The following is a 26,813-nucleotide window of genomic DNA, read 5'->3' as shown; positions in this document are numbered from 1 at the left end:
TGAGGAAGTGTCGGAATCACCTTCCTCTCCAGAACTTTCCTCATCAATTATGCCTCAGGTGTCAGCAGATGATTGACAGAATGTGCCAGAGTCCTTGGGGGATGATCAAGCCGATGAATGTTGGGTTGATGTAAGGACTAGATGTAGGCTGAGACGTCAAGCACAAATTGAAAGGAAACGTCAAATCAGGGACTGAGTAGAGAGACTGACACACCCCTTTAAGGAATATAAGAAGGCGTGTTAGCTTGGAATCCCCATTCGGGTCAAACTTTGTTAGTTACGTTCGCAGTGTGGAAAAAGTTTTCTGTTTGCCGTTTGGCTCTGGGCTCTGATTTATAGTGCAGCTCGTTATCTGGATTTGCAGACAGTTTCTGGGAAAGCTGCCAATGATGACTTCAGCCAGAGGAAAGTTAACTCTGTTGTTCCTGATATTGTCTGTTCGTGTTTTTTCCTTTGGACATTTGGACTCTCACCTTGTGGCCACAGGAGAGACAGAAAATATATATATATATATGTTATGACTCCTTCCAAAAGGGGGGGGGGCCCCCGGGGGGCCCGGGGGGGGCCGGCCCGGGGGGGGCCCCCCCCCCCGCGCCCGCCCCGCCCCCCCCCCCCCCCCCCGCCGGCGCCCGGGCCCCGGCCCCGGCGGCCCCCCCCCCCCCCCCCCCCCCCCCCCCCCCCCCCCCCCCCCCCCCCCCCCCCCCCCCCCCCCCCCGGCCGCCCCCCCCCCCCCCCCCCCGGCCCGCGGGCGCCCCCCCCCCCCCCCCCCCCCGCCCCCCCCCCCCCCCCCCCCGGCCCCCCCCCCGCCCCCCCCCCCCCCCCCCCCCCCGGGCCCCCCCCCCCCCCCCCCGCCGGGGCCCCCCCCCCCCCCCCCCCCCCCCCCCCCCCCCCGGGCGGCCCCCGGGGGGCCCCCCGCGGGGGGGGGGGGGCCCGGGGGGGGCGGGGGGGGCCCCCGGGGTGGGTGCCGGGGGGGGGGGGGGGCAAAATTCAAACGAACAAAACAGAAAGCAGCCGTTTCACAATTAAATCAAACGGAAAGAAGTCTTACAAGATAACGGCTGGCAGAAACCACAGCATAAATCTTTACTCTGTCCGGCAAACCAGTCCTGGCAATAAATCCTCAGCCTCAGAGCTCTTTGCTGTAACGTCCTCACTCAAATAATTATTTTGTTCCTGGCGAAATGTACCAGCCCAGCTGTGTCCTTTTATACTCATGAAGGCAACGTGCTAATTTACTGACTTGATCTTCTCATTCGCTCCAGCTGATTTTGCCTTTTCAACCGTCTTCTATTTTTTACATTTAACCACAAATTTTCCAAGTTCTCATCTCCACTAGAAGACTCTCTCAAAACTTCCCTGTCAGCCATTCCCGGCTGTTGATCAGATAAGGAACCAGAGGAGGTCAAAGGTCCTGACAATTCTAATACATCAGGTCTGTCGTCCTTTGTCACATCCATCTCCTCATCCTGGTTATCAGTCCAATCAGTAAGCCAGGCCAGTTCATATTGTTCTGCCATAACCTCTTCACTTGAACTCATATAAATCACAGGAGCTGAATCCAAGCCCAGAGCCACAACATACATACATACATACATACATACATACATACATACATACATACATATATACACACACACACACACACCAATATGGCTGTCCACACTGGAATCCCTAATGCACCCAAATTTACTCCACCGAGGGAAAATTATGATATATGAGGATGTTTTAAATGACAGGAGAACTGAAATCAAGACAACAACTGAAAGAACAAGGAATAGATTTGGAATGGTGGGCTTACCTACAAGTTCAATCATGATACATGAAAGATACAAAAGATCAGGGAATAGTAGGCAAAAAACACAATTAGATGAAATACTACTGGGAGCAGATGATAAATTGATAAGGAAAATTTATAGAGTATTATTGGAATATAAATTAGAGGAGGAACAAGTAAAAGAAACGATGTTGGCATGGATGAAAGATATTGGACATGGTATTAATTTGGATAATTGGCAAACCCTATGGGAAAGCAAAAAAATAACATTGGCCACATGGTACAAAGAAAATTTATACAAAACGTTTTATAGATGGTAGATCCCTCCAACAAAAGTAGCTAAAATCTACCCAAATTTATCCTCTATCTACTGGAAATGCTCCCAGGAAAACAGATCATACTACCATGTATGGTGGACTTGTAGGAAAGCCCAGCATTTTTGGCATGAAATTCAGAACTGGTTAGAGGACATAGGTGAAATCAAACTTGAATATAAACTGGAATTATTCTTATTGGGAATTAATATAGAGAGACATAATAAAGATATGATGTACCTAATAGTGCATGTAGTACATCTTGGCTGCAAGACAAGTTTATGCTGAAAAGTGGAAACATAAGGAAATTCCAGATGAAATTGAGATAATTAAAAAGATATGGAGATGTGCAGAAATGGACAAATTAACACTGGAACTAAAACATAAAGATGAATCTGAATATTACAAGATACAGGAAAAGTTTTACCACTGGTTTGGAAAAAGGAAGGACTTAAAATTTAAATTAAAATAAGATAAGGATGTTAAGATGACAGACTAAGAATATATAAGAATTGTTGATATTGATGTATATATTATGTAAATATGTATTATTTATTATCCAAAATAGCTATGTAAGACAACTAGATGTGTCAGGATGATTACACCACATTCAATGTTTTTAAATGTTTTCTTTTGGTTCAATAAAGTTTATATATATATATATGTGTGTGTGTGTGTGTATATGTATGTATGTATGTATGTATGTATGTATGTATGTATGTTTGTTTGTTTTCTTAAGTTTTCACAGGTACTTACATGTATGGTATTCACCTTTGTTCAGGTATTTAGGATAAATGATAGCCGTCCATTTACTCAGAGCCAAGCTGCACTAAAAGCCTCCAATACAGGAAACACAATGTTGCCAGCCAATCAAGACAAAAAAAGCCACAAAACAGACAGAAGATATTAGAAACACCAATCAAGCAGAACACAGCAAACTCCAAGACCAATAAACACAGACCAAGACTCCCAACTAATCAGGATGAAGAAAAAACTATTCTGGCACAGTAGTAGGCTAGCCCCAAATTTAAAACAGAAATGGCTGTGAAAGTCTTACTCACAGACGAACACAATACAGAAGCCTGATGATGTCAAATGAGATTCTGCCTAAACGTTGCTACAACTTTAAAAGCACAACTATAATGACGTGGGAAAATACCCAAACAAAGTTGAATACCAAATATATATGGATATGGATATGGATATGTGTATATGTGTATATGTGTGTGTGTGTGTATGTGTGTGTGTGTGTGTGTGTGTGTGTGTGTGTATGTTATGTCTCACCTATATTAATAGATGAGAAGACAAGGTTTCAGAATTCAAAATATTCAAGCAGAAACAAAACCAGATTCCAAAGGGTTAAATTAGCACAGTTTTCCAGTCCTTGGCAGACTTCCCAGAACCTGTCAGGCTAATCAGAATTGTCCATAACTCACAAGGCCACTTCAAATGTATTCTTCTGACTCATCAAACACTTTGCTTCCAAGCAAAGCTTGAGAGTCAGCACGCCTCCTTAAATAACCTGGATAGGCGTGTCAGTCTCTACAATCAATGTTTGGCCTGACGCCTCCCTTCAGATTGACGTTTCCTGGTTCTCCTAGTTCTGGCGTCAACCCACGATCTGTCAGTTTCCTCACTGGAAACTTCTGTCTCATTTTGTTGATCATTTGCTGGCCTGAACGAAGTTGACGAATTATCCTCTGATAATTCAGACTCCACATTCACAGCAGGCTCCAACCTTCCATCGTCAGAGTCATCAGAGTCAAAACTCCCAGCAGGATCGATCCTTCCAGGCACAAAATAAATAAATAAATAAATAAATAAATAAATAAATAAATAAATAAATAAATAAATAAATATCTATCTTTGGTTGTTCGGGTTTTCTCCCGCGTAAGATTCGAAGTATCTAGGCAACGTTTCGATGAAGTCTCATTCATCATCTTCAGGCTTCTGTCTCCGGCTCTGTGCTTCTCAGAGTAATGTGAGATTGCAGCTGCTTCCTCCTTTTAACTGCCAGTGGGGGTGGGACTTGATTGGGTGGGGGCTTGGCTGTGTTCTGATTGGGTGGGGGTGTGTTCTCATTGGTAGGGGGTTTGGCTGTGTTCTGATTGGTTGGGGGTTAGCCGTGTTCTGATTGGTTGGAGGCGTGTTCTGTTCAGGTGGGGGCTTGGTTGTGCTCAGGTTAGTCTTAGTTGCTGGGGGATTTGAGCTGGTGAGTTGTGATCTTGCTGTTTGGCTTCGAGTTCGTGGTCCTTCTGCATCTTCATAGTGGGTGTCGGTTTGCTTCATGTATGGCTCGGAGGGGTTTGAAGTGGGTAGTGATGCAGCTGCCGTGCAGCTTCTGGTCCATGGTCGTGTCTCATCTTCTGAGTGGGTGGGAGTCTGTTTTCTACATGGAAGTGTGGTGGTGGCATCTTGTGTGGCTCTCATGGGTGTGGGTCTGGTGTCCTTCATGTTAGGTACTCGTCTGTTCATGAGGGCGGGTTTCCAAATGGCTGGAAGGCGGGAGGTGTCATCTCGTTTGTTCATGCTGTGTGGGCGTTTTTCTATCTCTATGGCTTCTCTGATTATTCTGCTGTTGAAGTGTTCGGTTTTGGCGATAGTTCTGGTATTTTTAAAATCAATTTCATGTCCTGTGGCTTTGAGGTGTTGGACCAGGGAAGAGGTCGTTTCTTCTTTTTTGATTGAGTTCTTATGTTCTTCAATGCGTGCACTTATTCTTCTGTTAGTTTGTCCAATGTATGTGGTAGGGCACAGGACATGAAATTGATTTTAAAAATACCAGAACTATCGCCAAAACCGAACACTTCAACAGCAGAATAATCAGAGAAGCCATAGAGATAGAAAAACGCCCACACAGCATGAACAAACGAGATGACACCTCCCGCCTTCCAGCCATTTGGAAACCCGCCCTCATGAACAGACGAGTACCTAACATGAAGGACACCAGACCCACACCCATGAGAGCCACACAAGATGCCACCACCACACTTCCATGTAGAAAACAGACTCCCACCCACTCAGAAGATGAGACACGACCATGGACCAGAAGCTGCACGGCAGCTGCATCACTACCCACTTCAAACCCCTCCGAGCCATACATGAAGCAAACCGACACCCACTATGAAGATGCAGAAGGACCACGAACTCAAGCCAAACAGCAAGATCACAACTCACCAGCTCAAATCCCCAGCAACTAAGACTAACCTGAGCACAACCAAGCCCCCACCTGAACAGAACACGCTCCAACCAATCAGAACACGGCTAACCCCCAACCAATCAGAACACAGCCAAACCCCTACCAATGAGAACACACCCCACCCAATCAGAACACAGTTGCCTCACCCAATCAGTCCCACTTCACTGGCAGTTAGGAGGAAGCAGCTGCAATCTTACATTACTCTGAGAAGCACAGAGCCGGAGACAGAAGCCTGAAGATGATGAATGAGATTCATCGAACGGTTCAGATACTTGACGTTTACGCTGGAGAAAACTCGAGCATTCAAAGATCCACATACAAATACCCGGAACCTCAGAAAACAAATATATATATATATATATATATATATATATTCTGGGGTTTTCATGGGTATTTGTATGTGGATCTTTTGTTATCCGGTTTTCTCCCACATAAAATTGGAAGTATCTAGACAACGTTTTGATAAAGCCTCGCTCATCATCTTCAGGCTTGTGTCTTCGGCTTTGTGCTTCTCGGAGTAATGTGAGCTTGCAGCTGCTTCTTCCTTTTAACTGCTAGTGGGGGGGGTGACTTGATTGGGTGGGGGCTATTCTGATTGGGTGGGGGTGTGTTCTCATTGGTTGGGGGGTTTGGCTGTGTTCTGATTGGTAGGGGGGTTGGCTGTGTTCTGATTGGCATGGGATATGTTCTGTTCTGGTGGGGGCTTGGTTGTGCTCAGGTTAGTCTTAGTTGCCGGGGGATTTGACCTGGTGAGCTGTGATCCTGCTGTGATCCACGAACGTGAAGCCAAACAACCAGATTGAGCTCACCAGCTCAAACCCCCTGGCAACTAAAACTAACCTGAGCATAACCAAGCCCCCGCCTGAACAGAACACACCCCCAACCAATCAGAACACAGCCAACCCCCCCTACCAATCAGAACACATCCAAACCCCCAACCAATGAGAACACACCCCCACCCAATCAGAACAAAGCCATTTCGGGTATTTTCCCACATCATTATAGTTGTGCTTTAAAAGTTGTAGTGACGTTTCGGCAGAATCTCATCTGACATCATCAGGCTTGTGTATTGTGATGAACACAAAACACAGAAGACTGATGATGGCAGATGAGATTCTGCTGAAACGTTGCTACAACTTTAAAAGCACAACTATAATGACTTGGGAGAATACCCGAACAGAGCTGAATGCCATACATATAAATACCCACCAAAACTTAAGAAAACAAATATATATATAATATTAACAATGAATATTAACAGATTGAATTCTCCCGCAAAAAGGAAAGAAATATTTACAAATTTATGAAAGCAAAATGCGGCTATAAGATGTCTTCAAAAAATCCATATTAAGAAGAAATAGAGGAGCTGTCTAGAACATGTAAAGCTAGGGCAACTTTATGTAACGTTGGCCAATCAGAAAAAAAGAGTAATAGCAGTTTATATAAAAGAAGGGTTAAAAGCCAAACAAATTTACTCTTGACGATAATGGAAGAATATTATTGACTGAAGTAAAAATGCAGCAAAAGCAAATGTTACTGGTGGTCATTATTGTCCCAAATGATAATCAGAAGGAATTTTATTATAAATTGCATGAAAAAATAAAAGAAACAAGACAGGGAAATATTTGCTTATTGGAGGATTTTAACGCAGTGGTGAACATTAAAAAAGATTACATAAGAAATAAAAAAACAAGAAGAGGAAAATTCTAACAAAACCATTCTTTGAGATGACACTTGAATTAAATTTGCAGGACAGTTGGAGAGAGTTAAATCCAAAAGAAAATAAATATACTTTTTATTCCAATCCTCACAAATCATGGTCTAAGATAGACATGGTCTGGATGAATTGGGAAATGGGAAATAACATAGATTCAACAGACATTATGCCAAATACATGGGCAGACCATAATCTCTTGAAAGTAATTTGGAAAGGCCAAAAGAAAAAAAAAATAGAAGATGGACATTAAAGCCACAGATTCTAAAGGAAAAAGAATATGCCCAACTGATTAAAAAAGAACTGGAACTATTCCTTAAAGAGACTATGAATCACTATTCAATGTTACAGAATCTATGGAATGCTACTAAGGCATACTTACATGGAATAATGATAGTGTATATTGCCTGAAGAAAAACGGAAACAACAAAATACACTACAGGAAGATTTTAAAATATTAGAATCTGCACTACAAAAAGAATGATAAAATTAAAGGAGAAAGGGACTTAATCAGACATAAATTAAATTTGTTGATACAGGAAGAAAGGGTACAAAACTTAAAATTTGTAAAACAATTTTTTTTCAAATGGGCCAACAAGCCAGAAAGATAGTCATACAAATTAAAAAAAGAGGAGGAGAAAAGTCTAATAAAGCAACTACAGGATGAAAACGGAAATCTCCAATATCATATGGAAGAGAAAAAAAATATATTACACAAAAATAATTCAAAGGGTTGTATAGATAGGAAAAAATAGCGAATGAAAATATATACCAATATCTAAAAGAGAAAGGTTTACATCCAATATCAGAAGAGAAAAGAGAAATGTTAAATAAAGAAATAATGCAGATAGAATTGAAAAAAGCATGTATATAAACAGAAATGTAATAAAACCCCAGGGCCAGATGGAATTCCTGGGGAACTTTATAAGACTATCAGTGGGATCATTAAAGTTGGAGGTATATAATGGGGCATTGTGAGAAGCTAATTTGCCAAAATCCTTGGCTGAGGCTGATATTATCTTAATACCAAAGGAGGGTACAGACTAGTGGTAGGATTCAATTTTTTTTACTATCGGTTCTGTGGGCATGGCTTGGTGAGTGTGGCAGGGGAAGGATATTGTAAATTCTCCAGTCAGAGGTGGTATTTGCGGATCCTCTGAACTACTCAAAATTTCTACCACTGGTTCTCTAGAACTGGTCAGAACCTGCTAAATACCACCTCTGGTACGGACCACCAAAAAATTAAAAATTATAAACCTATCTCATTGCTAAATGCCGATTATAAAATATTTACTACGATAATAGCAGAAAGAATGAAAAAATTGTTAAATGAAATTATATATTTGGACCAAAATGGATTTTTACCCAAAAGGCATATTAGAAACAATACCAGGTTGGTAACAAATGTGTTAGAATATTGTGAAGCCCACCCAGAGAAAAAAGTTGCATTGATTTTTGGGGGGATGTGCAAAAGGCTTTTGATAATTTAAATTGGGAAACTTTTATTCAACAACTAAAAGATATGAATTTTGGGCTGATTTTTGAGACAATGATATCTGCAATATATTCCACACAGAAGGCTAGTGCGATACTAAATGGAGATGTCACAGGGAGGTTCAATATAACTAAGGGAGTGAGACAGGGATGTCAGATGTCACCTCTACTCTTTATTCTCTCAATAGAAGTTTTATTATTGCAGATTAGACAAAAAAAGAAATAAAAGGAATTAAGATTTAAAAAGAAGAATGCAAAATCCAGGAATTTGCGGACAATTTAGTATTTTTTGTAGAAGACCCAATAGATAGGGGAACAGGATAGTAGAAGTAAAGGTGGCTTCGGACTTCCAGATTGGGAGCTATATTATCATGCCACTAGTGGACTAGTGAGGAAGTATGTTCCAGCTTTTTTATTGCATTTTTGTGTTACTTCAGGTGGGTACTTAATCTTCTATTGGTCTGTCCAATGTATGTGGCCGGGCATGATGCACAGGGGACTTCATATATGCCTTGGTTTTCCAGGTCAATTTTATCTTTGGGGTTTCTTGGGATGGCTGCTATTTTTCTGTCTGTTTTGAAGGCAGTCTTGATGTGATGCCTGTGTAGTATCTTACTGATTTTGTCTGTAGTACCAGGCACCCAGATGAAACCTAGCTTCCTAATAAATGATAGCCATCCGTTTACTTGGAGCCAAGCTGCACTATAAGCCTCCAATACAGGAAGCACAATGTTGCCAGCCAATCAAGACAAAAAAAAAAAAGCTACAAAACAGACAGAAGATATTAGAAACACCAATCAAGCAGAACACAGCAGACTTCAAGACCAATAAACACAGACCAAGACTCCCAACCAATCAGGATGAAGAAAAAAATCATTCTGGCACAGCAGTAGGCTAGCACCAAATTTAAAACAGAAACGACTGTGAAAGTCTTACTCACAGATGAACACTATACAGAAGCCTGATGATGGCAGATGAGATTCTGCCAAAACGTTGCTACAACTTTAAAACCACAACTATAATGACGTGGGAAAATACCCAAACGAAGCTGAATACCATATATATGTATGTATGTATGTATGTATGTATGTATGTATGTATGTATTTACGTATATATATATATGATTTGTAATTGTGGAAAAGTGTGTATATATATATATATATTTTCTGAGGTTCTCGCGGGTATTTGTATGTGGATCTTTGGTTGTTCGGGTTTTCTCCCGCGTAAGATTCAGTATCTAGGCAACATTTCGATGAAGTCTCATTCATCATCTTCAGGCTTCTGTCTTCGGCTCTGTGCTTCTCATCACTCTGAGAAGCACAGAGCCGAAGACAGAAGCCTGAAGATGATGAATGAGACTTCATCAAAACGTTGCCTTAGATACTTCGAATCTTACGCGGGAGAAAACCCGAACAACCAAAGATCCACATACATATACACACACACACACACACACACACTTAGTAGGGAGCCATCCACCACAATTAGCCACAGTGGTCCCACAAACTTCTTAAATGAGATTTGGAAGTTTTTGCTTCCGATGACAGTGATACTGTTCCCTTGGTATTCTCAGAAGTGAAGGTGATGATACTTCAGCTGGCTTTTAAAGATTCTTGGCAGCAGCTTCTTAATTGTGCTCTAGGAAATGATGGTCATGGATGACCTGGCATCCACCTCCATTTGGGAACCCTCAATCAAGATGGTGATATGGATTTTTTTTTAAATAGGCGATGCCTATCTCTGCCCGGCAGGTGCCTTTCTTCTCCATGATTTTGTGGTTTGTGTTATGCTCTCCTGGGGCCTGTTTGACTTGTAGGTTGGTTGGCATGACAGACTCTGGCTGTCGCACATTTGCCGCACATTTGGCAGATGGCATTTTTAAATTTGCACACCGCTCTCAGGTGGTTGCTGCTGCAACCCACACATGCTTTTTGTATTTTTTGGGGGGTAGCCATACCTTGTCTTTTTGATGATTTGAGCCAATAGATGTCCTCCTCATCATCAGTTGACTCTCTGTGATCCAAATCATCATGGTGCACAGCAATTGTTTTGTGCAGTGATGGTGGGCTGTTCAATTTCTGGATCTCAGCCATTGATTGATTTAATGTTTTGGCTGCTTGTGCCTCATCAAGCTCCATCTACAGGTTGAGGTTTGGTTTTGCGAGTAGATGCTGCTGTAACTTGATGTCCCTCACTCCACAAACCACTCTGTCCAGAAGAACATTGTCTAAGTCTCTGAACTCACAATACAACGCTGCTTTCCGAAGGGCTGCAACATTTTGATTGATAGATTCACCCTCTGCTTGATTGTGAAGTTGGAAAGCATGTTGGCGAGCAATTTGTGATGGTTTGGGCACGTAGTGAGTTCTTAAATTGTTCTGCAGCATGTCCCACGGTATGGACACCAGAACCAGGAGAGCCCTAGCCATCTCAAAAATGTTTGGGCTGCAGTAGCTTACGAACAATACCCTCTTTCTGTTGACTGAGATTCTGGTAAAATCATTGGTTTTGAGGAAGCATTTGAAGCAAACGATGTATGAGACTCATGTCTCAGATTCTGGGTTGTACAGAGTAAATGGCGTTAGTGCAACCATTTCCTCTAAACCGATGTGATCCCAGGCAATTTGGGGCTGATGCGTTTATGGTCGATGGATGATGTTGCAACAAATGGCGAGTCATCTCTGGTGTTCAGTTCTAGAGTGGGACCGCGATCAACTCTTTTCAGCCTCCATTTCCATCTGATCCCACCCTCGTCACCAGTGTTAGATTGGGGGTGAGAATGGAAGTGAAGCCAGAGTGATTTCAGCAAAGCTCTTTTTATTTAGTTCATATGAACAACAGCAACAGTCTGGCTGACAGCACTGCTTTTATAGGAAGCTGTCAGCCGATTAACCAATAAGATTAAAGTATTTTTCCCACTTCAACAGTGGACCTGAGTGAGAACTTCAACTACAATTCCCATTACCCATTTCAATACGTAACAACAACCCCCTTTACAAGAAGTTATTTTGTCTTCCATACATCATACAACTTGCTGAGACAAACCGTAGCTACTTTTCAAGGCCTACCTTTTTCATTGTTTCTGTGCTGTTTTTCCTTGCTCTTTATCAGTTATTTTTGTTACCCTGGTTTTGTTTAATTGTTTGTTATTAGCTCCTTGAACATTTAGCTAGAAAGATGGCGTTCCAATTGCATAAAGTAACAGTTAATATAAAAGACCACAAGCATGCTTTTGTATGAAATAAGTAAGCCTCTTTTGTATCCTTGAACCATTGAACTACACTCCTTGTGTAGTTCTTAATTATACCCAGCTCAATCAGTTCTTTCCTTGTTATTCTGCTCTGCGTGAACCATGTAATCTAAAATCAACCCAACCGTATGCTTTTCATTCATCTAGAAGCAAATCCTGATGATTTCAGTGAAGAAATATGCTTTGAATTACAGTTGGATTTCATTAGATGATTAGGTATTATATGATGTTTTGCAATCTTTTTTTAAAAAGCTGAACAAAGCATCGTTTTTGGAGAATGGAAAAATGCCAGCAAAAGATTTTAAAGGCAGATACTGCGTGGTTCTGAAGTCCTTTTTTGGCAGGCACATACTTTCAGCTCCTGTGTCCTGACCTATTTGGTGGTGAGGATTTAATTAAGAGCCATATATTATTGTCAAAGTCATTAAAGCTTTACCTTGATTAAAAATGGAATTGTTTAATTAAAAAGAAAAGGTTTGGCTAACCTTAGCATTATGTTTGAATAAGACATTTTATATCAGCTAATTTTTCCTCTATCTTTCACATTCAGGCTTGATGATTCGGGAAGCATACATCAATGTGACAAGGCAGCAAGTGGAGGATTTTCATGGACCAGAAGACTACTGGTGCCAATGTGTGGCGTGGAGCCTCCTAGGAACTTCCAAAAGCCGGAAGGCTTCAGTCCGTATTGCCTGTAAGTAGTTTTTGCTCTCCAGAAATGGATGGGCATCATTATTAATCTATGTATCTCATAACAGCTCAATGTGAATGTAGGTACACATGTAGCATTCCTGTGTGTAGAAAGAATTTGTGTCTGTGTCCCTGTGTAGATGAGTATTTGGATTTCTGGTAAAATTTGCATCATACTGGTGAACTGCTGTTGTGTGCTACATTTCATAGGAGTCCCAAAGATGCTTTTTTTCCCCATAAAGCTTTTCTTGGTTTTTTTCCCTTTGAAAATGTTTCACTTCTCATCCAAGAAGCTTCTTCAGTTCTAACTCAGTTCTTCAACTAGTACAGTATATCTACAGTGATTGCACTTTTTAGAGCATTTTCAGGCAAAAATATATCATAAGAATGTAAGACAGGCCTTGATGGATCAAGCCAATATGTATTTTAGTTTAGCATTTGTTTTCCTAAATGGTCAGCCAGGTGCTCACAAACAGGAGCCCACCCCGTCTAACTCTTTGAAACCTATCCAAAATGGATAACGAAAAATGACTTGTTCAATAAATTCCAAAGATTTGTTGTGTGATGAAATCTTTTTATGTTTCCTGAATCTTTTTCCTGTCTGATTCAAATGTTGATCCTTGCTACTATTGTTTTGAGAAGGGAAGAAAAGAACTTCCTGTTTGTTTTCTCCTTGCACGCATGCATCATGTATGATTTTATACACCTCTGTCTATTACCATATGTCAACCTGCAAAATGACTTCAGCTGAAGCCATTCTTTTTCATGCTTACTTCTTTTTTCATTTCTTGATTGCCATTCACTGGAGGTGGGGGGGATAGGGGAACTTAGGAATGTGTTGCCTCAACTGCTAGTAAAAAACATCTACCAGTCCATGTGTGAATCAAGGCCATGTCAATGGACACCTGTCAGAGCTGAGCGGGAACCTGTGGCTGATTTGATTGGCCCATGTGACCTAAAAGACACAGGGGGTGGGAAAATCCTATTCTTTTAACTATCCTTAAGTGTGGGAACTATTTAGAGATAGTGTCACCCTTCTAAGTGCCAATATGATGTATACTCAATAAAGGTTTTTTTGAACCTGCACAAAGTTTACAGATTTACAGATTAACAGAGTTGGAAGGACCTTGTAGGTCATCTAATCCAACCCCCTGTCCAAGCACGAGACCCTACACTATTTCTGAAAAATGGCAGTCCATTCTCTTCTTGAAAGCCTCCAGTGGTGAAACTCCCACAACTTCCAAAGGCAAGCTGTTCCATTGGCTAATTGTTCTCACTGTCAGAAAATTTCTCCTTATTTCTAGGTTGAATGTCTCCTTATTCAGTTTCCATCCATTATTATTTGTCTGGCCTTTAGGTGCCTTGAAAAATACCTTGACCCCTTCCTCTGTGTGGCAGCCCCTCAGATATTGGAAAACTGCTATCCTGTCTCCCCTAGTCGTTCTCTTCACTAGACTGGCCCTGCCTAGTTCCTGTAACTGTTCTTCATATGTTTTAGTCTCCAGTCCCCTAATCATCCTGATTGCCTTTTTTTTCCAGAGTCTCAACATATTTTTTATAGTGTGGTAACCAAAACTAGATGCAGTAGTCAAGGTGTGGTCTTATTAAGGCTTTATAGAGTGGTATTAATATCTACCTTGATCTTGATTGTATCCCTCTGTTAATGCAGCTTAGGATTGCATTGGCTTTTTTGGCAGCTGCTGAACACTGCTGGCTCATATTTGGCTGGTTGTCCACTAAGACTCCAAGATCCCTGTCATAATTACTGCTATTAAGCCTGGTTTCACCCAATCTATATGTATACTTTTGGTTTTTCTTGCCGAAGTGTAACATTTTACTTTTCTCTACATTGAATTTCATTTTGTTAGATTGGGCACAGTGTTCAAGTCTGTTAAGATCCTTCTGGATCTTAAGTGTATCATCTAGGGTGTTTGCTATTCCTACCAGCTTAGTATCATCCACAAATTTGGTAAGTTCCCCTTCTATTCCCTCATCTAAGTCATTTATGAAGATATTGAAGAGTACTGGGCCTAAGACGGAACCTTGTTGTACCCCACTGCTTACTTCCCTCCATGTAGATATAGATGCATTAAGGACTACTCATTGAGTACAGTTTGTCAGCCAGTTACAAACCCATCCATCTCTACTAAGTAGTAGGTTGTGGTCTACTTTGTTGGATGCCTTGCTGAAATCTTAAGTATATTATGTCCACAGTATTTCGCTGGTCTACTAATCTAGTCACTATGTTGAAGAATGAAACAAGATTGGTTTGGCATGATCTGTTTTTAACAAACCCGTGCTGACTTCCAGTTCACTTGTTTCTAGATGTTGGCAGATCTGTTTTTTAATGATCTTTTCCAGTATTTTCCCGGGTATTGATGTGCATGTCAGAGTCCTGATTTCCCTGGGTTTACTCCTTGGAATGATGACACCATATGTGAAATACTCTGTATGTAAAGAGGAGTTGAAATGTTTCCAAAGTAGACAGAAGAAATTCAACCTTTTTAGCTTATGCCTAAAGAATCCCTTCTCTCTTCCTCCATCGTGCTTTATTATTACTCCTTCAACAATAATTCAGACTCTTCCGAGCATTGCTGGATATTTATTCACCCTTTACTCAAAAGGCCATACAAACCACTTCTATACAAATTTATTATTTTTGAACAATGTCATTACTTATAATGGAGCCAAATTTTCTGAATAAGTGTATAGAATATGCTAGGCATTGATACTCTATAAAAATTAATTGGGATATAAATTATCTATATATTTTGATGTTAACATCTAATCTATTTATATAAACCTTGCCATGTAATTATAATGTGGTGTAGTTATTTGTTTAATCTGATTGGATATTATTGTAGAGTTAGGATTACAGTTAGGTTTAGGTTATTTTAATTTACATTAATTAAATACATTTCATACTGCTGCATAATTTTTAGATTCATAAATTTATTGGTTATATAGATTTTAGATTTATTGCTGTTTTACTGTATGTAATAGTAGTGCATAGATGTTTGAGTCTTAGATTTGTTCACTTGCAGTTTCCCATTTATAGATTATAATCTCCTAAATACTGTGTTTACTTCATTGACACTAACACTGTATGTACAGAATGAATTCACTGATTGCTTATTAGTGTTCATTTTTTATTTTAGGCAGATCAAAGACCAAAATAAATAAACAGAACTGCATTTATTAAAAGATGAAGTTTACATATCACTAGCTTTGATCACAGAACATTGAATAAGATACTAACTTACTAAGCCATATCCTTGTTTTCAAAATACAGTACCATGGTTCACCCATTACCCAAAGCCAGAATCAGACAAATTTATGACCTTAGCCTAAAAAATGTTTCAACACTTAATTCAGCAATCTCTAAACCATACAAAATGGCAAGAAAGCCTTTCCACCCCACCCCACTTCACCCCATGCCCCCCAATCCTTCTGTCATTTGATTGCTGCCTCTTTTTTTAAAAAAAACAAGTTTTATTCAATTTTTCCCGAACAACATAAAAAAGAGCTCTTTTCAGTGTACAACATAATTCCAAATCACCATTTTTACATGCAAATATGACAGTAATTATATATTCATTTTTACATTCAGCATCCTATCTTATCCATTTTTAACTTAATTCTATTATTACATCTCCATTTTAACTTTTACATAAGAAAAGGAACAAACAAATTAATTCTGTTAAGTGATATTACTTTCATTCTAAACATCTTCTCAATTCATTTCAATTTATTTCAAATGTATTTCTTAAGCATTAACGTTTCTTTTAAGTGTAGCCTTTTCTAAAGTATTCTTTTCTCATTTAAATCACTAATAGTTCCTGTATTTTCATATTTATTCCTTTTTAATTCTATTGTCTGTCAAATTCTCAATTCCATCGCATATTCTTTCCATAAGGTCTAAATTAATACAAGCTTTTATACATAAAACCAAGCATAAATTTCCCCTCCCCTTTTACTAGTTTGGGGGTGTCACCTCAGTGGTTTAAATATGCCTTAATTCCCTCATCTGTAATTCCCAATTAAACACCTATTTTACTTAGTTATAGTAATAATCATTCCTAGAAAAAATAAACTACTTTACATTGTACTTTTCAGTCAGGTTCTGCAATGTATTTTCTCCCTTTATTTCCATAAAATTTTATGATAGCAAAAAAAAATAAGAGAAAAAGAAACAATTAATCAATTTAGCTAATCCTGGTCACTGATATTAATCTCATTTTTAAACTTCCTCACGATTCATTTCAATCATTTCAATATATATAATAAACATTAACTTTTCTTGTAACAATAAAAATAAGAACATACATTCATCTTCTAAAAAGATATCAGTGCCCCTCCCTCCTCTCAATAGGCTATATTCTATAATTTATAATTGCAAAGTACATTATTATTACCCCTCATATCAATGAGGAATCCTCTTTCTTAATACATTAACCATTATCCCTATGTATCCTAGGCAAAGAAAATTTTCTCTTTAATTTTACAATTCCCATATTTTTTTCTTTCCTGTTCCTGTTCCTCATGACTTCTCTTCCCTCTTGTTTTTCCAAATCTTTTCTTCCTCTGATTTATATCCCTCTTTATATATATATTTCCTTCCCCCTTTTACTTTTCTGATGTTTCTTTCTGTCTTTCTGATTTTTACAAGTATTCCCCATTTTAGTTACTTTCTTGAATCTCCCATTTTTAACCCCCCTTCTTTTTCCTCTTCTTTGTGGTGTTCTTTGTGTTGATTGTCTATTTAAAATGGCTTCTTCTTGAACTAACTCCTTCTCTGAGGTTTTTTCTTCATGTTCTCCAATCGCCATTCCATAGCTTTTAACTCAGATCCACCTCTTGCATGTAATAGTTCTTTCAAATTTTTAAGTTCCATTTTTAGATCCCACAGAGATATCATCGTTGCACACTCTTATATTTTATAGTCATTCAAATCCACAAATCATCTTCTCTTTTTCTTTTTTCTTTTTCAGACTTTCTAGATTCACAACTATTCCAGAACTGGGTTTATAGCACCATCAGTCCAATCCGTATTTTTTCTTTTATTCTAATTCAATTTTCACTTTCTAGGGTACTTATATTGTTTCAATATTTCCTTTTCATTGTATCAAATCAGGTTCATAGAGAAATAGGAACTTTCCTTTTTCAGCTTAAATTTTTGTCCACCAGATGGCACTCTCTGTTATACTCTCCTCACCTTTTTCCCCCTTTTTATTGTTCAGGGCTTTCCAGGCCTCAGTATTCCAAACCAATCAAATCTCCAATTTGAATATTTCCCCCTTCTTTTTAATACTCTTAAATCCAGCTTTAAATTGTGCCTGTTTGTTGCCAATGTATTTTAATTCAATTTGTTTAGATATCTTGTTCCGGCTGGCTTCTTCCTATCCCGGCTCGAAGCCCCGCTCAGCTGCCAAAAATATTTTCAGTTTTTTTCCATTCCCTTTATAGTTCTGCCGCTTTCTTATACTTTCATAAAGATTCTTAAAATATCCATCCCGGGGTACCTTTTAGTTAATTTTTGCACCAAATTGTCCTGGTTCTTATGTTGGATTGCTGCCTCTTAAATTACCGAAAATAGGACTACAAAATCTGGACCAAAGATAGCAGGAGAGTTGGATTTTTCTGCCTCTTTGCTTCCACCTAGTGATCATCTAGATTTCTGCACTCCAGTTTAGTAGATTGTAGCTGGAGATTCTGGAGAACACTGGAATTTTCTCTGCAACAACAATTTTAGGCAGTGCATTTTTAATAGCTAAAATATTTGCTGTATATGTTCATGGAATATACTGTATGTAAATGATCAGGATGTGATTGAATCTGTAATAGGCCACCTTTCACACATTCCCCTTTCTGTGTGCATATTCTGAGGTTTTTCTTTCCGGATGCCCAATTGATAGCACTATTGTAAATTGAACACATGGCTAAACTGATATGATGGGTCATTGATTTCGTGATTTTTATTAACGGCTGTGATTTTTCATTGGCTGATTTGCTTGACATGCATAAATTATTTTCATTGCATTGTATTAACTGCCATTACATTGACAGAGATGATAATTTCTCAGTTTTGCAAGGCTGCAAGCGCATATTATTTAGAATTGAATTTTTATTGACTCTTTTTTTCTGGACTATGAATTTTCTTGCCGAACATAGAAGCATGAAGGGAGCAAGAAATTTATTGAAGCAGGTGGATCAATTAAGCCGTCTTATAACAGGAAGCTATTTTGGCATGACATTTTCCACTGGAATAGCTTCTTGTCCTTTTGCCTTTCTGCTGCAGTAAATGTTATTATTTTAATAATAATAATAATAATAACAATAACAATAACAATAGCAATAATAATAGACTATTAAATAATATTTAGTTGGGTTTTGTAGAATAACAGAAGAAATAATTCAAAGTATTTCCATTTTTAATAAAATAGCAATTCTTTTTACATTCTTAAGGTTGCTTCAAGGTTACAGTGTCTTTTCTATACATGCAGACATCAATTTACATTATATACTTCAACATCTCTGTTTATCCACCTATCCTAAAACAATTGTTTGCTTCACACAAGTCATGAACTTGAAAATCACAATAAGCTGAATTTGAATATCACTCCAGGCCAAATATACCACATTCTGGCTTCATGTGATAGATGAACTCAGTTACCATGCATGCTTGATAGCTTCATGAGAGTAGCAATTTGCTCTATGATCAATGTCCAGATGCTTCCATCTGAGTCAAAGTCAATTTCAGTTCTAGAAAGTGTTAGCATTAAACTGAGCAGCCATTTGACATTGAAATCCCACTTGAGAAATAGGATTTTCTTCAGGGATCAAAGTTCTGTGTAGAACAACAAATGACCTTGAGTTGGATTCTTAATGTTAAATCTACAATTTCTCTAATTTTTGAACGATCAATTTTCTGTATACTATTGCATCCCTTTATTAGACTCTTCTTGGATCTTATATTCTTGGCATCATTTATATTCCTTGCTGAGTCCTTTACAATGTTCATTAGAGCTTGATCTTTTGTCCACATAGGAAGCCCTTTTATCAATCCAAACAGATTTAGCAATAGACAAAAAGGACACTTGCAAATGAAAGGTTATGGAGATGTTCTCAGTATTATGAGTGGGTGTCCATTAGTTGTTTGCTCAGTATGAATCATACTAATTCATTGTCGAAGGCCTCAATAAGATGATGGTTGTCAACATTATACCTTGTACTAACTTCCTGTTCTAATTAAACATTTCTGCAAATGAAAAAAATTATTGGATTCTATGTCCTCAATTTTCATCCTGTTTTGGAAGGCTGATCTCTTTTTTTCAAATGCAGCAAAAAGAATACATGGCTCATTCTTATTTGCAATCATCTCAGCCAAGCTGGCTGGGAATTTGGGGAGCCATAGTCTCAAAACATCTGGAGGAAATCAGGCTAGAGAGGCAATTTTAATATATGTACTGCCAATGCACATATTTTAATATTTATTTATTTATTTGAATCTCCTGTAATTGAAAAAAGTGATTAATTTTTGCTCAAAAATTATCTGCCAAAAACAGCTTTGCTTTTCATTTAAAGAAAAAAACAAGTGAGTGAGTGGAAGGATAAAGAAGATAGCATCTCTTTGAAAAGCATCTGAATGCAGTAGGAAATCGTTTCTGACAGCTTCAGCCTTTCTGCAGGGGGAGAAGGACTTAAATCAGTTTCCAGATATGAAAGATATGCAGCCCAATCCTAAATCTGATTATTCTAAATTAGCTTCCCTTCAGTCAATTAGGACTGACCTCTTGATTGTTGAGCTTTTTGTTATATTCTTAGGGGTAAATAAATACCTGTTTTCTTGCTCAACCAGAGGTGGGATTCAGCAGGTTCTGACCAGTTCTGGAGAACCGGTAGTGGAAATTTTGAGTAGTTCAGAGAACTGGCAAATACCACCTCTGACTGGAGATTTTGCAGTATCCTCCCCCTGCCATGCCCACCAAGCCACGCCAACAGAACTGGTAGTAAAAAAAAAAATTAAATCCCACCACTGGCTCAACCCCATTGACCATAAGGGAGATTCTTTCTATGTCAAGTAGCAGATCTATGTTTATTGATCAATTCTGACATTCAAAGACTTCAATCAACGTCTTATTTGAGTCAGATTCCTATTACTTTTGAATCATTTAATCTTTTCATTATAATGTAATCCTCGAGGCAACATTCTGCCCAAGCTGGTTCTCTTTCTCTCAGCTTGCTATCTGACCAATGTATTTTGGATTAAGTAAGTAGAGTAGTTTAAAGAATTAATAATTGCCATGGCCAAGAGGAAGATTTAAGTCATCTCCCAAAGTGCTTTTTCAAGAGAAAAGTATAAAGAAGAAGGGAAAAAGAAAGAAAAGCCATTGACTTCTGGCTCCCTTTGGTGCAGTAGAATAAGAAGTAACATCGAACCTCAACTTTTTACCTATATATAGTAATATAAAATAGTAATTTCTATAACAATAAGTCTATCTAATCAGTAAAACCCAAAATCAAAGTTTCATTTTTTTCTACCTCAAGCACAAAGTTCAGAAATGGTTTCCAAATAGAAACAAAGGTATTTTGTGTTTTTTTCTTCTTCTATCAAAATAGTCAATTTAGCCATCTCTACTAACTCAATCAACTTTTGCAACCATTCATCCATTGTGGGGATTGAAGCATCCTCCCATTTGTGTGCATAAAGTAATATTGCTGTTATTAACATATATAACATTAAAGTTCAATTTTTAAAAATATTTATCATATTTGTATACTACAAGTGTCTGGCGGTTGATAAAAATACACGACTGCTAAAAAACTAAATTTTCTTACCATACCTAGAACCTGGTGTCTTACAACATGTACTACAAATGCAACATTAACAACTTCTATCATTCAAGTTCTATCTATTTAGTCTAGAAGACTAAAGGTATTAACCTCTCTAATTTTTATTCCTTATGGTTGATTCTCATTGTTTGGTTTTGATTGAATCATTTCTGTTTTATTAATTTTCAGAATGTGCTGACGTTGGTAAATTTGCTGCATATAAGTAATCTTCATTAGGGATCACAATTTGGGCTGGCAACTTGGTTGTTAAGTGCAGTATTCACTGAGTAAAACTGAGAATGGGCTTATGATCTGACTTCAGCTTTGCTTTAAAGAATTGCAAAGGTTGTCAATGCAAGGGATTGGTCATAAATTACTATTTTATCACAGTCATAACTGCAAACAGTTGATAAACAATGTACATGCTAAATAAATGCACTGTATATATGTGTAAATTTCTTGCAAAAGAGGTAAACATTATAAAATGTAAACATTATTCTTATATTTCTGTATGTTCAATACATAAGTACAGTATGTCAACTGTAAGGCTTTCCATAATGTTAATTTCCCAATGTTAATTTTTGCAAGATTCAAACATTATGTTGTAATGGAATGTGTGAGTGACCTTGGGGAATGAGGGAATTAGACTAGAAAAGGGGGTGCTCCCCATAGCTAAACCTCAGAAAAAGGAACTTAGGAAGGACCATTCATCAGATAGTTAAAAGTGGCAGTGGGGAGTTTGTACCTTAAGACTTGCAAGAATCTGTTAATATAGCCTTATAGTAAAGTAGAATTAGCTCGTGTGATTGTGTTTCCTGTCTGGTTTACCTGGTAGGTCTGACATATTTATTTATTTATTTATTTTGATTTGTCAATCACTTACAAGATAATGGGTATAGTTATGAATACATGAAATGGGTACATATAAAAAAAATAAAAGAAACAATAGGACAGGGATGGTAGGCACACTGATGCGCTTCTGCACGCCCCCTACAGACCTCTTAGGAAAGGGGTGAGGTCAATAGTAGACAGTCTAAGGTTAAAGTTTTTGGGGTTTGAGGAAGAAACCACAGAGTCAGGTAGAGTATTCCAGACATTGACCACTCTGTTGCTGAAGTCGTATTTCCTGCAATCAAGTTTGGTGCAGTTAACCTTGAGTTTGTATCTATTGTGTGCTCTTGTGTTGTTATGGTTGAAGTTGAAGTATTCATTGACATGTAAGTCGTTGGCAATGTATGATTTTATATACCATACTTATATCAGACCAAAGGTGGCATAATTCAAGGTTTTCTAGGTCTAGAATTTTAAGTCTGGTGGCATAAGGTATTCTACAATAAGTAGAGGAGTGGAGAACTCTTCTTGTGAAATATTTCTGGACTTTCTCAACTGTGCTAATATCAGATAGCAAATGTTTTGTATGCTCTAGTTAGTAGTGTGATATTACCAGAGAAAAAGCTACGTAGGATTAGGTTAACAACTCTTAATGTCTTTTTGGCTATGTAGTTACAGTGGGCTCTAGCACTTAGATCATTTGAGATGAGTACTCCAAGATCCTTGACAGAGTTTGGATCATCAACAAGGTCTTGACTATTCAGCTTGTATTTTATTTTCTGATTTTCTTGCCAATATGTAAGACAGAGAATTTATTTGTTGAGACTTGCATTTGTTTAACCATTCTGATACACAGTCAAGATCTTTTTGAAGGGTAGAAGTATTGTCTGTGGTATTGAACAGCTTTACATCATCAGCAAAGAGAATGCGGTTGCTCTCAATATGATCACAGAGGTCATTTATGTAGAGTATGAAGAGAGTTGGTCCTAGAACACTGCCTTGGGGGACACCACTATTGACAAGTACAGAATTTGATTGGACACTGCCAATTTTCACCATTTGTATTCTGTTTGACAGGAATGCTTCTATCCAGTTATGTAGTTGTCCAGAGATACCATAAGATTTTAGTTTTAGGAGTAGTTTGTTGTGTACCACTGAATTAAAGGCTTTACAGAAGTCTATGTAGATTGCATCTATTGTTTTGCCCTGATCGAGTTGTGATGTCATATGTTTTTGCAGTGTAAGAGTTGCAAATTACAAGATAGTTTATTTATGAAACCAAATCGTTTATTAGAGAGTAGGTTGTTTGTCTCTAAGTGGAGGATAATGGATTGGTTAATAATTGATTCCATGATTTTACAGGTGACACAGCATAAGGAGATTGGTCTGTAATTTTCAACCTTTTTGAAGATGGAGATGACTGTGGTTTGTGACCTTGTGACATTTATCTTGTTCAAAAAATAAGAAAATTTCACTGAGTTATATTGAATATTTTATCCCATTTTATAATCATATGTTGTTCCAATTTTCTAACATTATTTCTAATACAAATACAACAATACAATCTTATGTACCTTTGCAGAATCTCTTTTTCAGTTATATTTTTACCCATTATCTCTGAATAAATCCTGTTTCTTTACATCTTGTTTCAAACCTTTGTAGCTTCTCTTCCCTTCCTTCCTCCGTTGCTTCTCCACTCTACCCTTTTTACCCCCTTGTCTCTTGATCTCCACCCTCTTCTGTATTCCTCTTTTCTCTTGCTTTCTAACATTGTGTCCACTTTTCACCTTATTTTTCCCTTTTTTGGTTGTTTTTTTAAGTCTTAAATTCTCCATTCTCTTTCCCCCCTTTCCCCTTTCTTCCTCAGATAAAGTTGCTTGTTCATTAAAGATGGCTTCTTCTTCATCCCAATCTTCTTGTTCTTGTAGATTCTCATAAGTAGAAATCGCCATTTCTAAAAACTGAAAAACGGAGCCAAAAGAGCCCTTCCCTTCTTGTTCCTCTTCTTTATATTTTTTGAATTCCATTTTCAGTTCATCCACAAGTAATGCCATTGTAGATTTTTTTTTTAAACAACCCAAATGTTTTTAGTCTTTCAAATAATAATTTCCCAAAGTCCCAAAGTTACCAAGCAATCCAAATACACACAGACTGTTTCATTTAGCACTTTCTTTTTTTACACTTTTTCTTCCTGGGGTTACAGTTCAGTTGCAAAGTTCCAATTTAAAATGTATCTTTTAGAAGTCTTGTTACAATTTAGCTCTAGTCTTATAAATTCCAAGCAGCCTTCTCCAGCAAAATCTTAATATTAATTCTTTTCCTCTCCCTTCCCACTTATAACAAATAAAGTTTTTTTCCTCAATGTTCAGAAATCTTTATTGTCCCCTTGGCTTTAATTTTCCAGTTTAATTACCTGCTGATGCCAAAGCGGGTTTTTCCAATTTCTCATTCATCTGCTGTCACCATAAGGAAGGAGAGTGAGAAAAAACAAACTTTCCCTTTTCACTTTCGTTCTCTGCTTCCAAATCTTCGTTGGGAACGATGTATCCTTTTCCAAAATTTAAATTCCAGGATATCTTAAATATTGCTTGTCATCTCGGTCAGCCGAAACTTTCACTTCTCAACTTCCTCCTGCACATACTTTTCCGGATGAGTGCTTCTTTGTGGCGGCCATTTCTGACCGTCGCTCTTGCCGCTTTTGGAAAAGGGAGTTAAGCCAGCTGAGGAGGGGAGGTGCAATTCCCCTCGACCCCTGCTGGGTCTCCCCTATCTTCAGTCACCTCTACGGGGTAACTATAGCCCTGAAGCCAGCTGGCTCGGGGCACTCCAGCGGCGAGCGCAAGCAGAAACTGTGCATGATCGCGGATTCCTGCCACCGCCGAAGCCCTGCAAACCGGAAGTCCACCATTGTCTTGATGTTTTTTGAGTTCTGTGCAGAGTATATGGGAGTGGGCACATTGCTGTATGGTTAGATGAGGACGAGAACGGAGGTTCTTATGGTTGGTGTTGCTTTTGGCAAGTGAATTTATAGTATAAATGAATTTACATTTGCTTGATTCATTTTTGCAAGTGACCCTGCAGAAGCATGGGGCCACAGAGCCGTCTCTGTTTTTGAGCTCTTGGCCAATGCGGGAAATGTCAAGTATTTCATCAGGGGAGATGGTTGATACTTGATAATCACTGATGATGTTTCGGACAGTTGTGATGTCATCATTGTCATTGATGTCCTCTAGACCAGTGGTCCCCAACCTTTTTTGTGCCACGGCCCAGTACCGGCATCACAAAATCATCCACGGCCTGGTACCGGCATCAGCGACCGGCCAGCCAGCCGTCCCCCACTTCTCCCCGCCACCTTCAACTCCTCCTTTGTACCTGTCTCGATGGGCTTCGGGACGGCTTTGGGACGGTCGCTCGGCTCATCTTGCCATGCGTGCTGAAAGAATCCTCGTAACTTAGTTTTGTTCGAAGCTGCCCCCCCCTCAATGAAACTAAGGCGCGGGGATTCTTTCAGCACCCAAACGCAACTTTCTACCCGGAAAAGCTCACCGGAAGCACTTTTTCATCAAAGCAAGATGGTGGTGCCCAGAAAACCGGCGGCCTGGTAGAAATTGTTCCACGGACCGGTACCGGTCCGGGGACTGGTGGTTGGGGACCCCTGCTCTAGACCAAATAAGATGGCGTTTAGACGTTTCTGTTCAAGCTCAACAGCTTCTCTGATGAGGATTGGGATATCATTATTTGTCTGATTTATATGCTGAAGTGTGGTTTGTTTATCTATGAATATTTATTTATTTAATCAATTCATATAGCCAGCCATCTCACATACATATCTCTGGTCAGCTTATAATATAATATAACTTGTTGACTCAGTAACAATTTACTGGCTTAAAAACACTCTGAGCTGTAAGCTGTATCTTATTAAACATAATTACTAGCAATGAACACACTACACCAAGCCAAAACTAAACAAACCCATATACAGATTACAGAATCAACTCTTTGAGGTTTTCTAGTCCAATCTCCTGCTCAGACAGGAAGGCCTATATCATTTCAGATCCAATCTCTTCTTTAAAACTCCCAGTGTTCGAACATTCACAATTTCTGGAGGCAAGTTGTTTCAGTGATTAACTGACAAGAAATTTTTCCTTAGTTCTAGGTTGCTTCTCTCACTGATTACTTGCATCCATTGCTTCTTGTCTTGCCTTCAGGTGCTTTGGAGAATATGATGGCTTAATGCCTAAATCCAACATTTGCACTTCCTGCAAGAGACATTTGACCTTGTTTGGAGAGATTAACCCTTGCAAATTGTTCTTTACAGATTTACGCAAAAACTTTGAGCAAGACCCCCAGGGCAAGGAAGTCCCAATTGAAGGAATGATTGTGCTGCATTGTCGGCCACCAGAGGGAATTCCTGCAGCAGAGGTGAGAAATGAAGTCCCTTGCATTTCCCATAAAATCTGTTACATTTTTATTTCAATGAGGTTCAATACAGTACAGAATTAAGATAGGGCAGAATATTGGTTTGCTTTGCAAATATCCTGTGGTTTGTGTTTTCCATGAGGAATAATAATTGATTGCAATGATTTAAAACAAAAGCACACCACAGACAACCCTCCCAAATAATTTGCTTGAAAGATCAATACATTAAATAATTTTTTTTAGTCCTGACTAGAGTTTTCAAAATGCTTTGAAATGTGCACTGGATTTTATTGTT

At 38.6% G+C, this 26,813-nt stretch overlaps 1 protein-coding gene across 1 annotated transcript in view; it reads left to right on the top strand.

Annotated features, from left to right (window-relative positions):
- The window catches only part of UNC5D (unc-5 netrin receptor D), a 726,013-nt gene that overhangs the window by 417,626 nt on the left and 281,574 nt on the right, over positions 1–26,813 (top strand). Inside the window, exons 3-4 of the mRNA XM_087938913.1 lie at positions 12,297–12,440; positions 26,418–26,521. Coding sequence (XP_087795039.1) covers positions 12,297–12,440; positions 26,418–26,521 — 248 coding nt within the window. The remainder of the gene's footprint in view (positions 1–12,296; positions 12,441–26,417; positions 26,522–26,813) is intronic.

The sequence above is a fragment of the Pseudonaja textilis genome, chromosome 9 (genome assembly GCF_049901715.1).
Source record: "Pseudonaja textilis isolate UNSWEBS1 chromosome 9, rPseTex1.2, whole genome shotgun sequence".
Taxonomy (NCBI): domain Eukaryota; kingdom Metazoa; phylum Chordata; class Lepidosauria; order Squamata; family Elapidae; genus Pseudonaja; species Pseudonaja textilis.
Note: the sequence above shows the minus strand (reverse complement) of the source record. Positions and strands in the feature narration are given on the sequence as shown.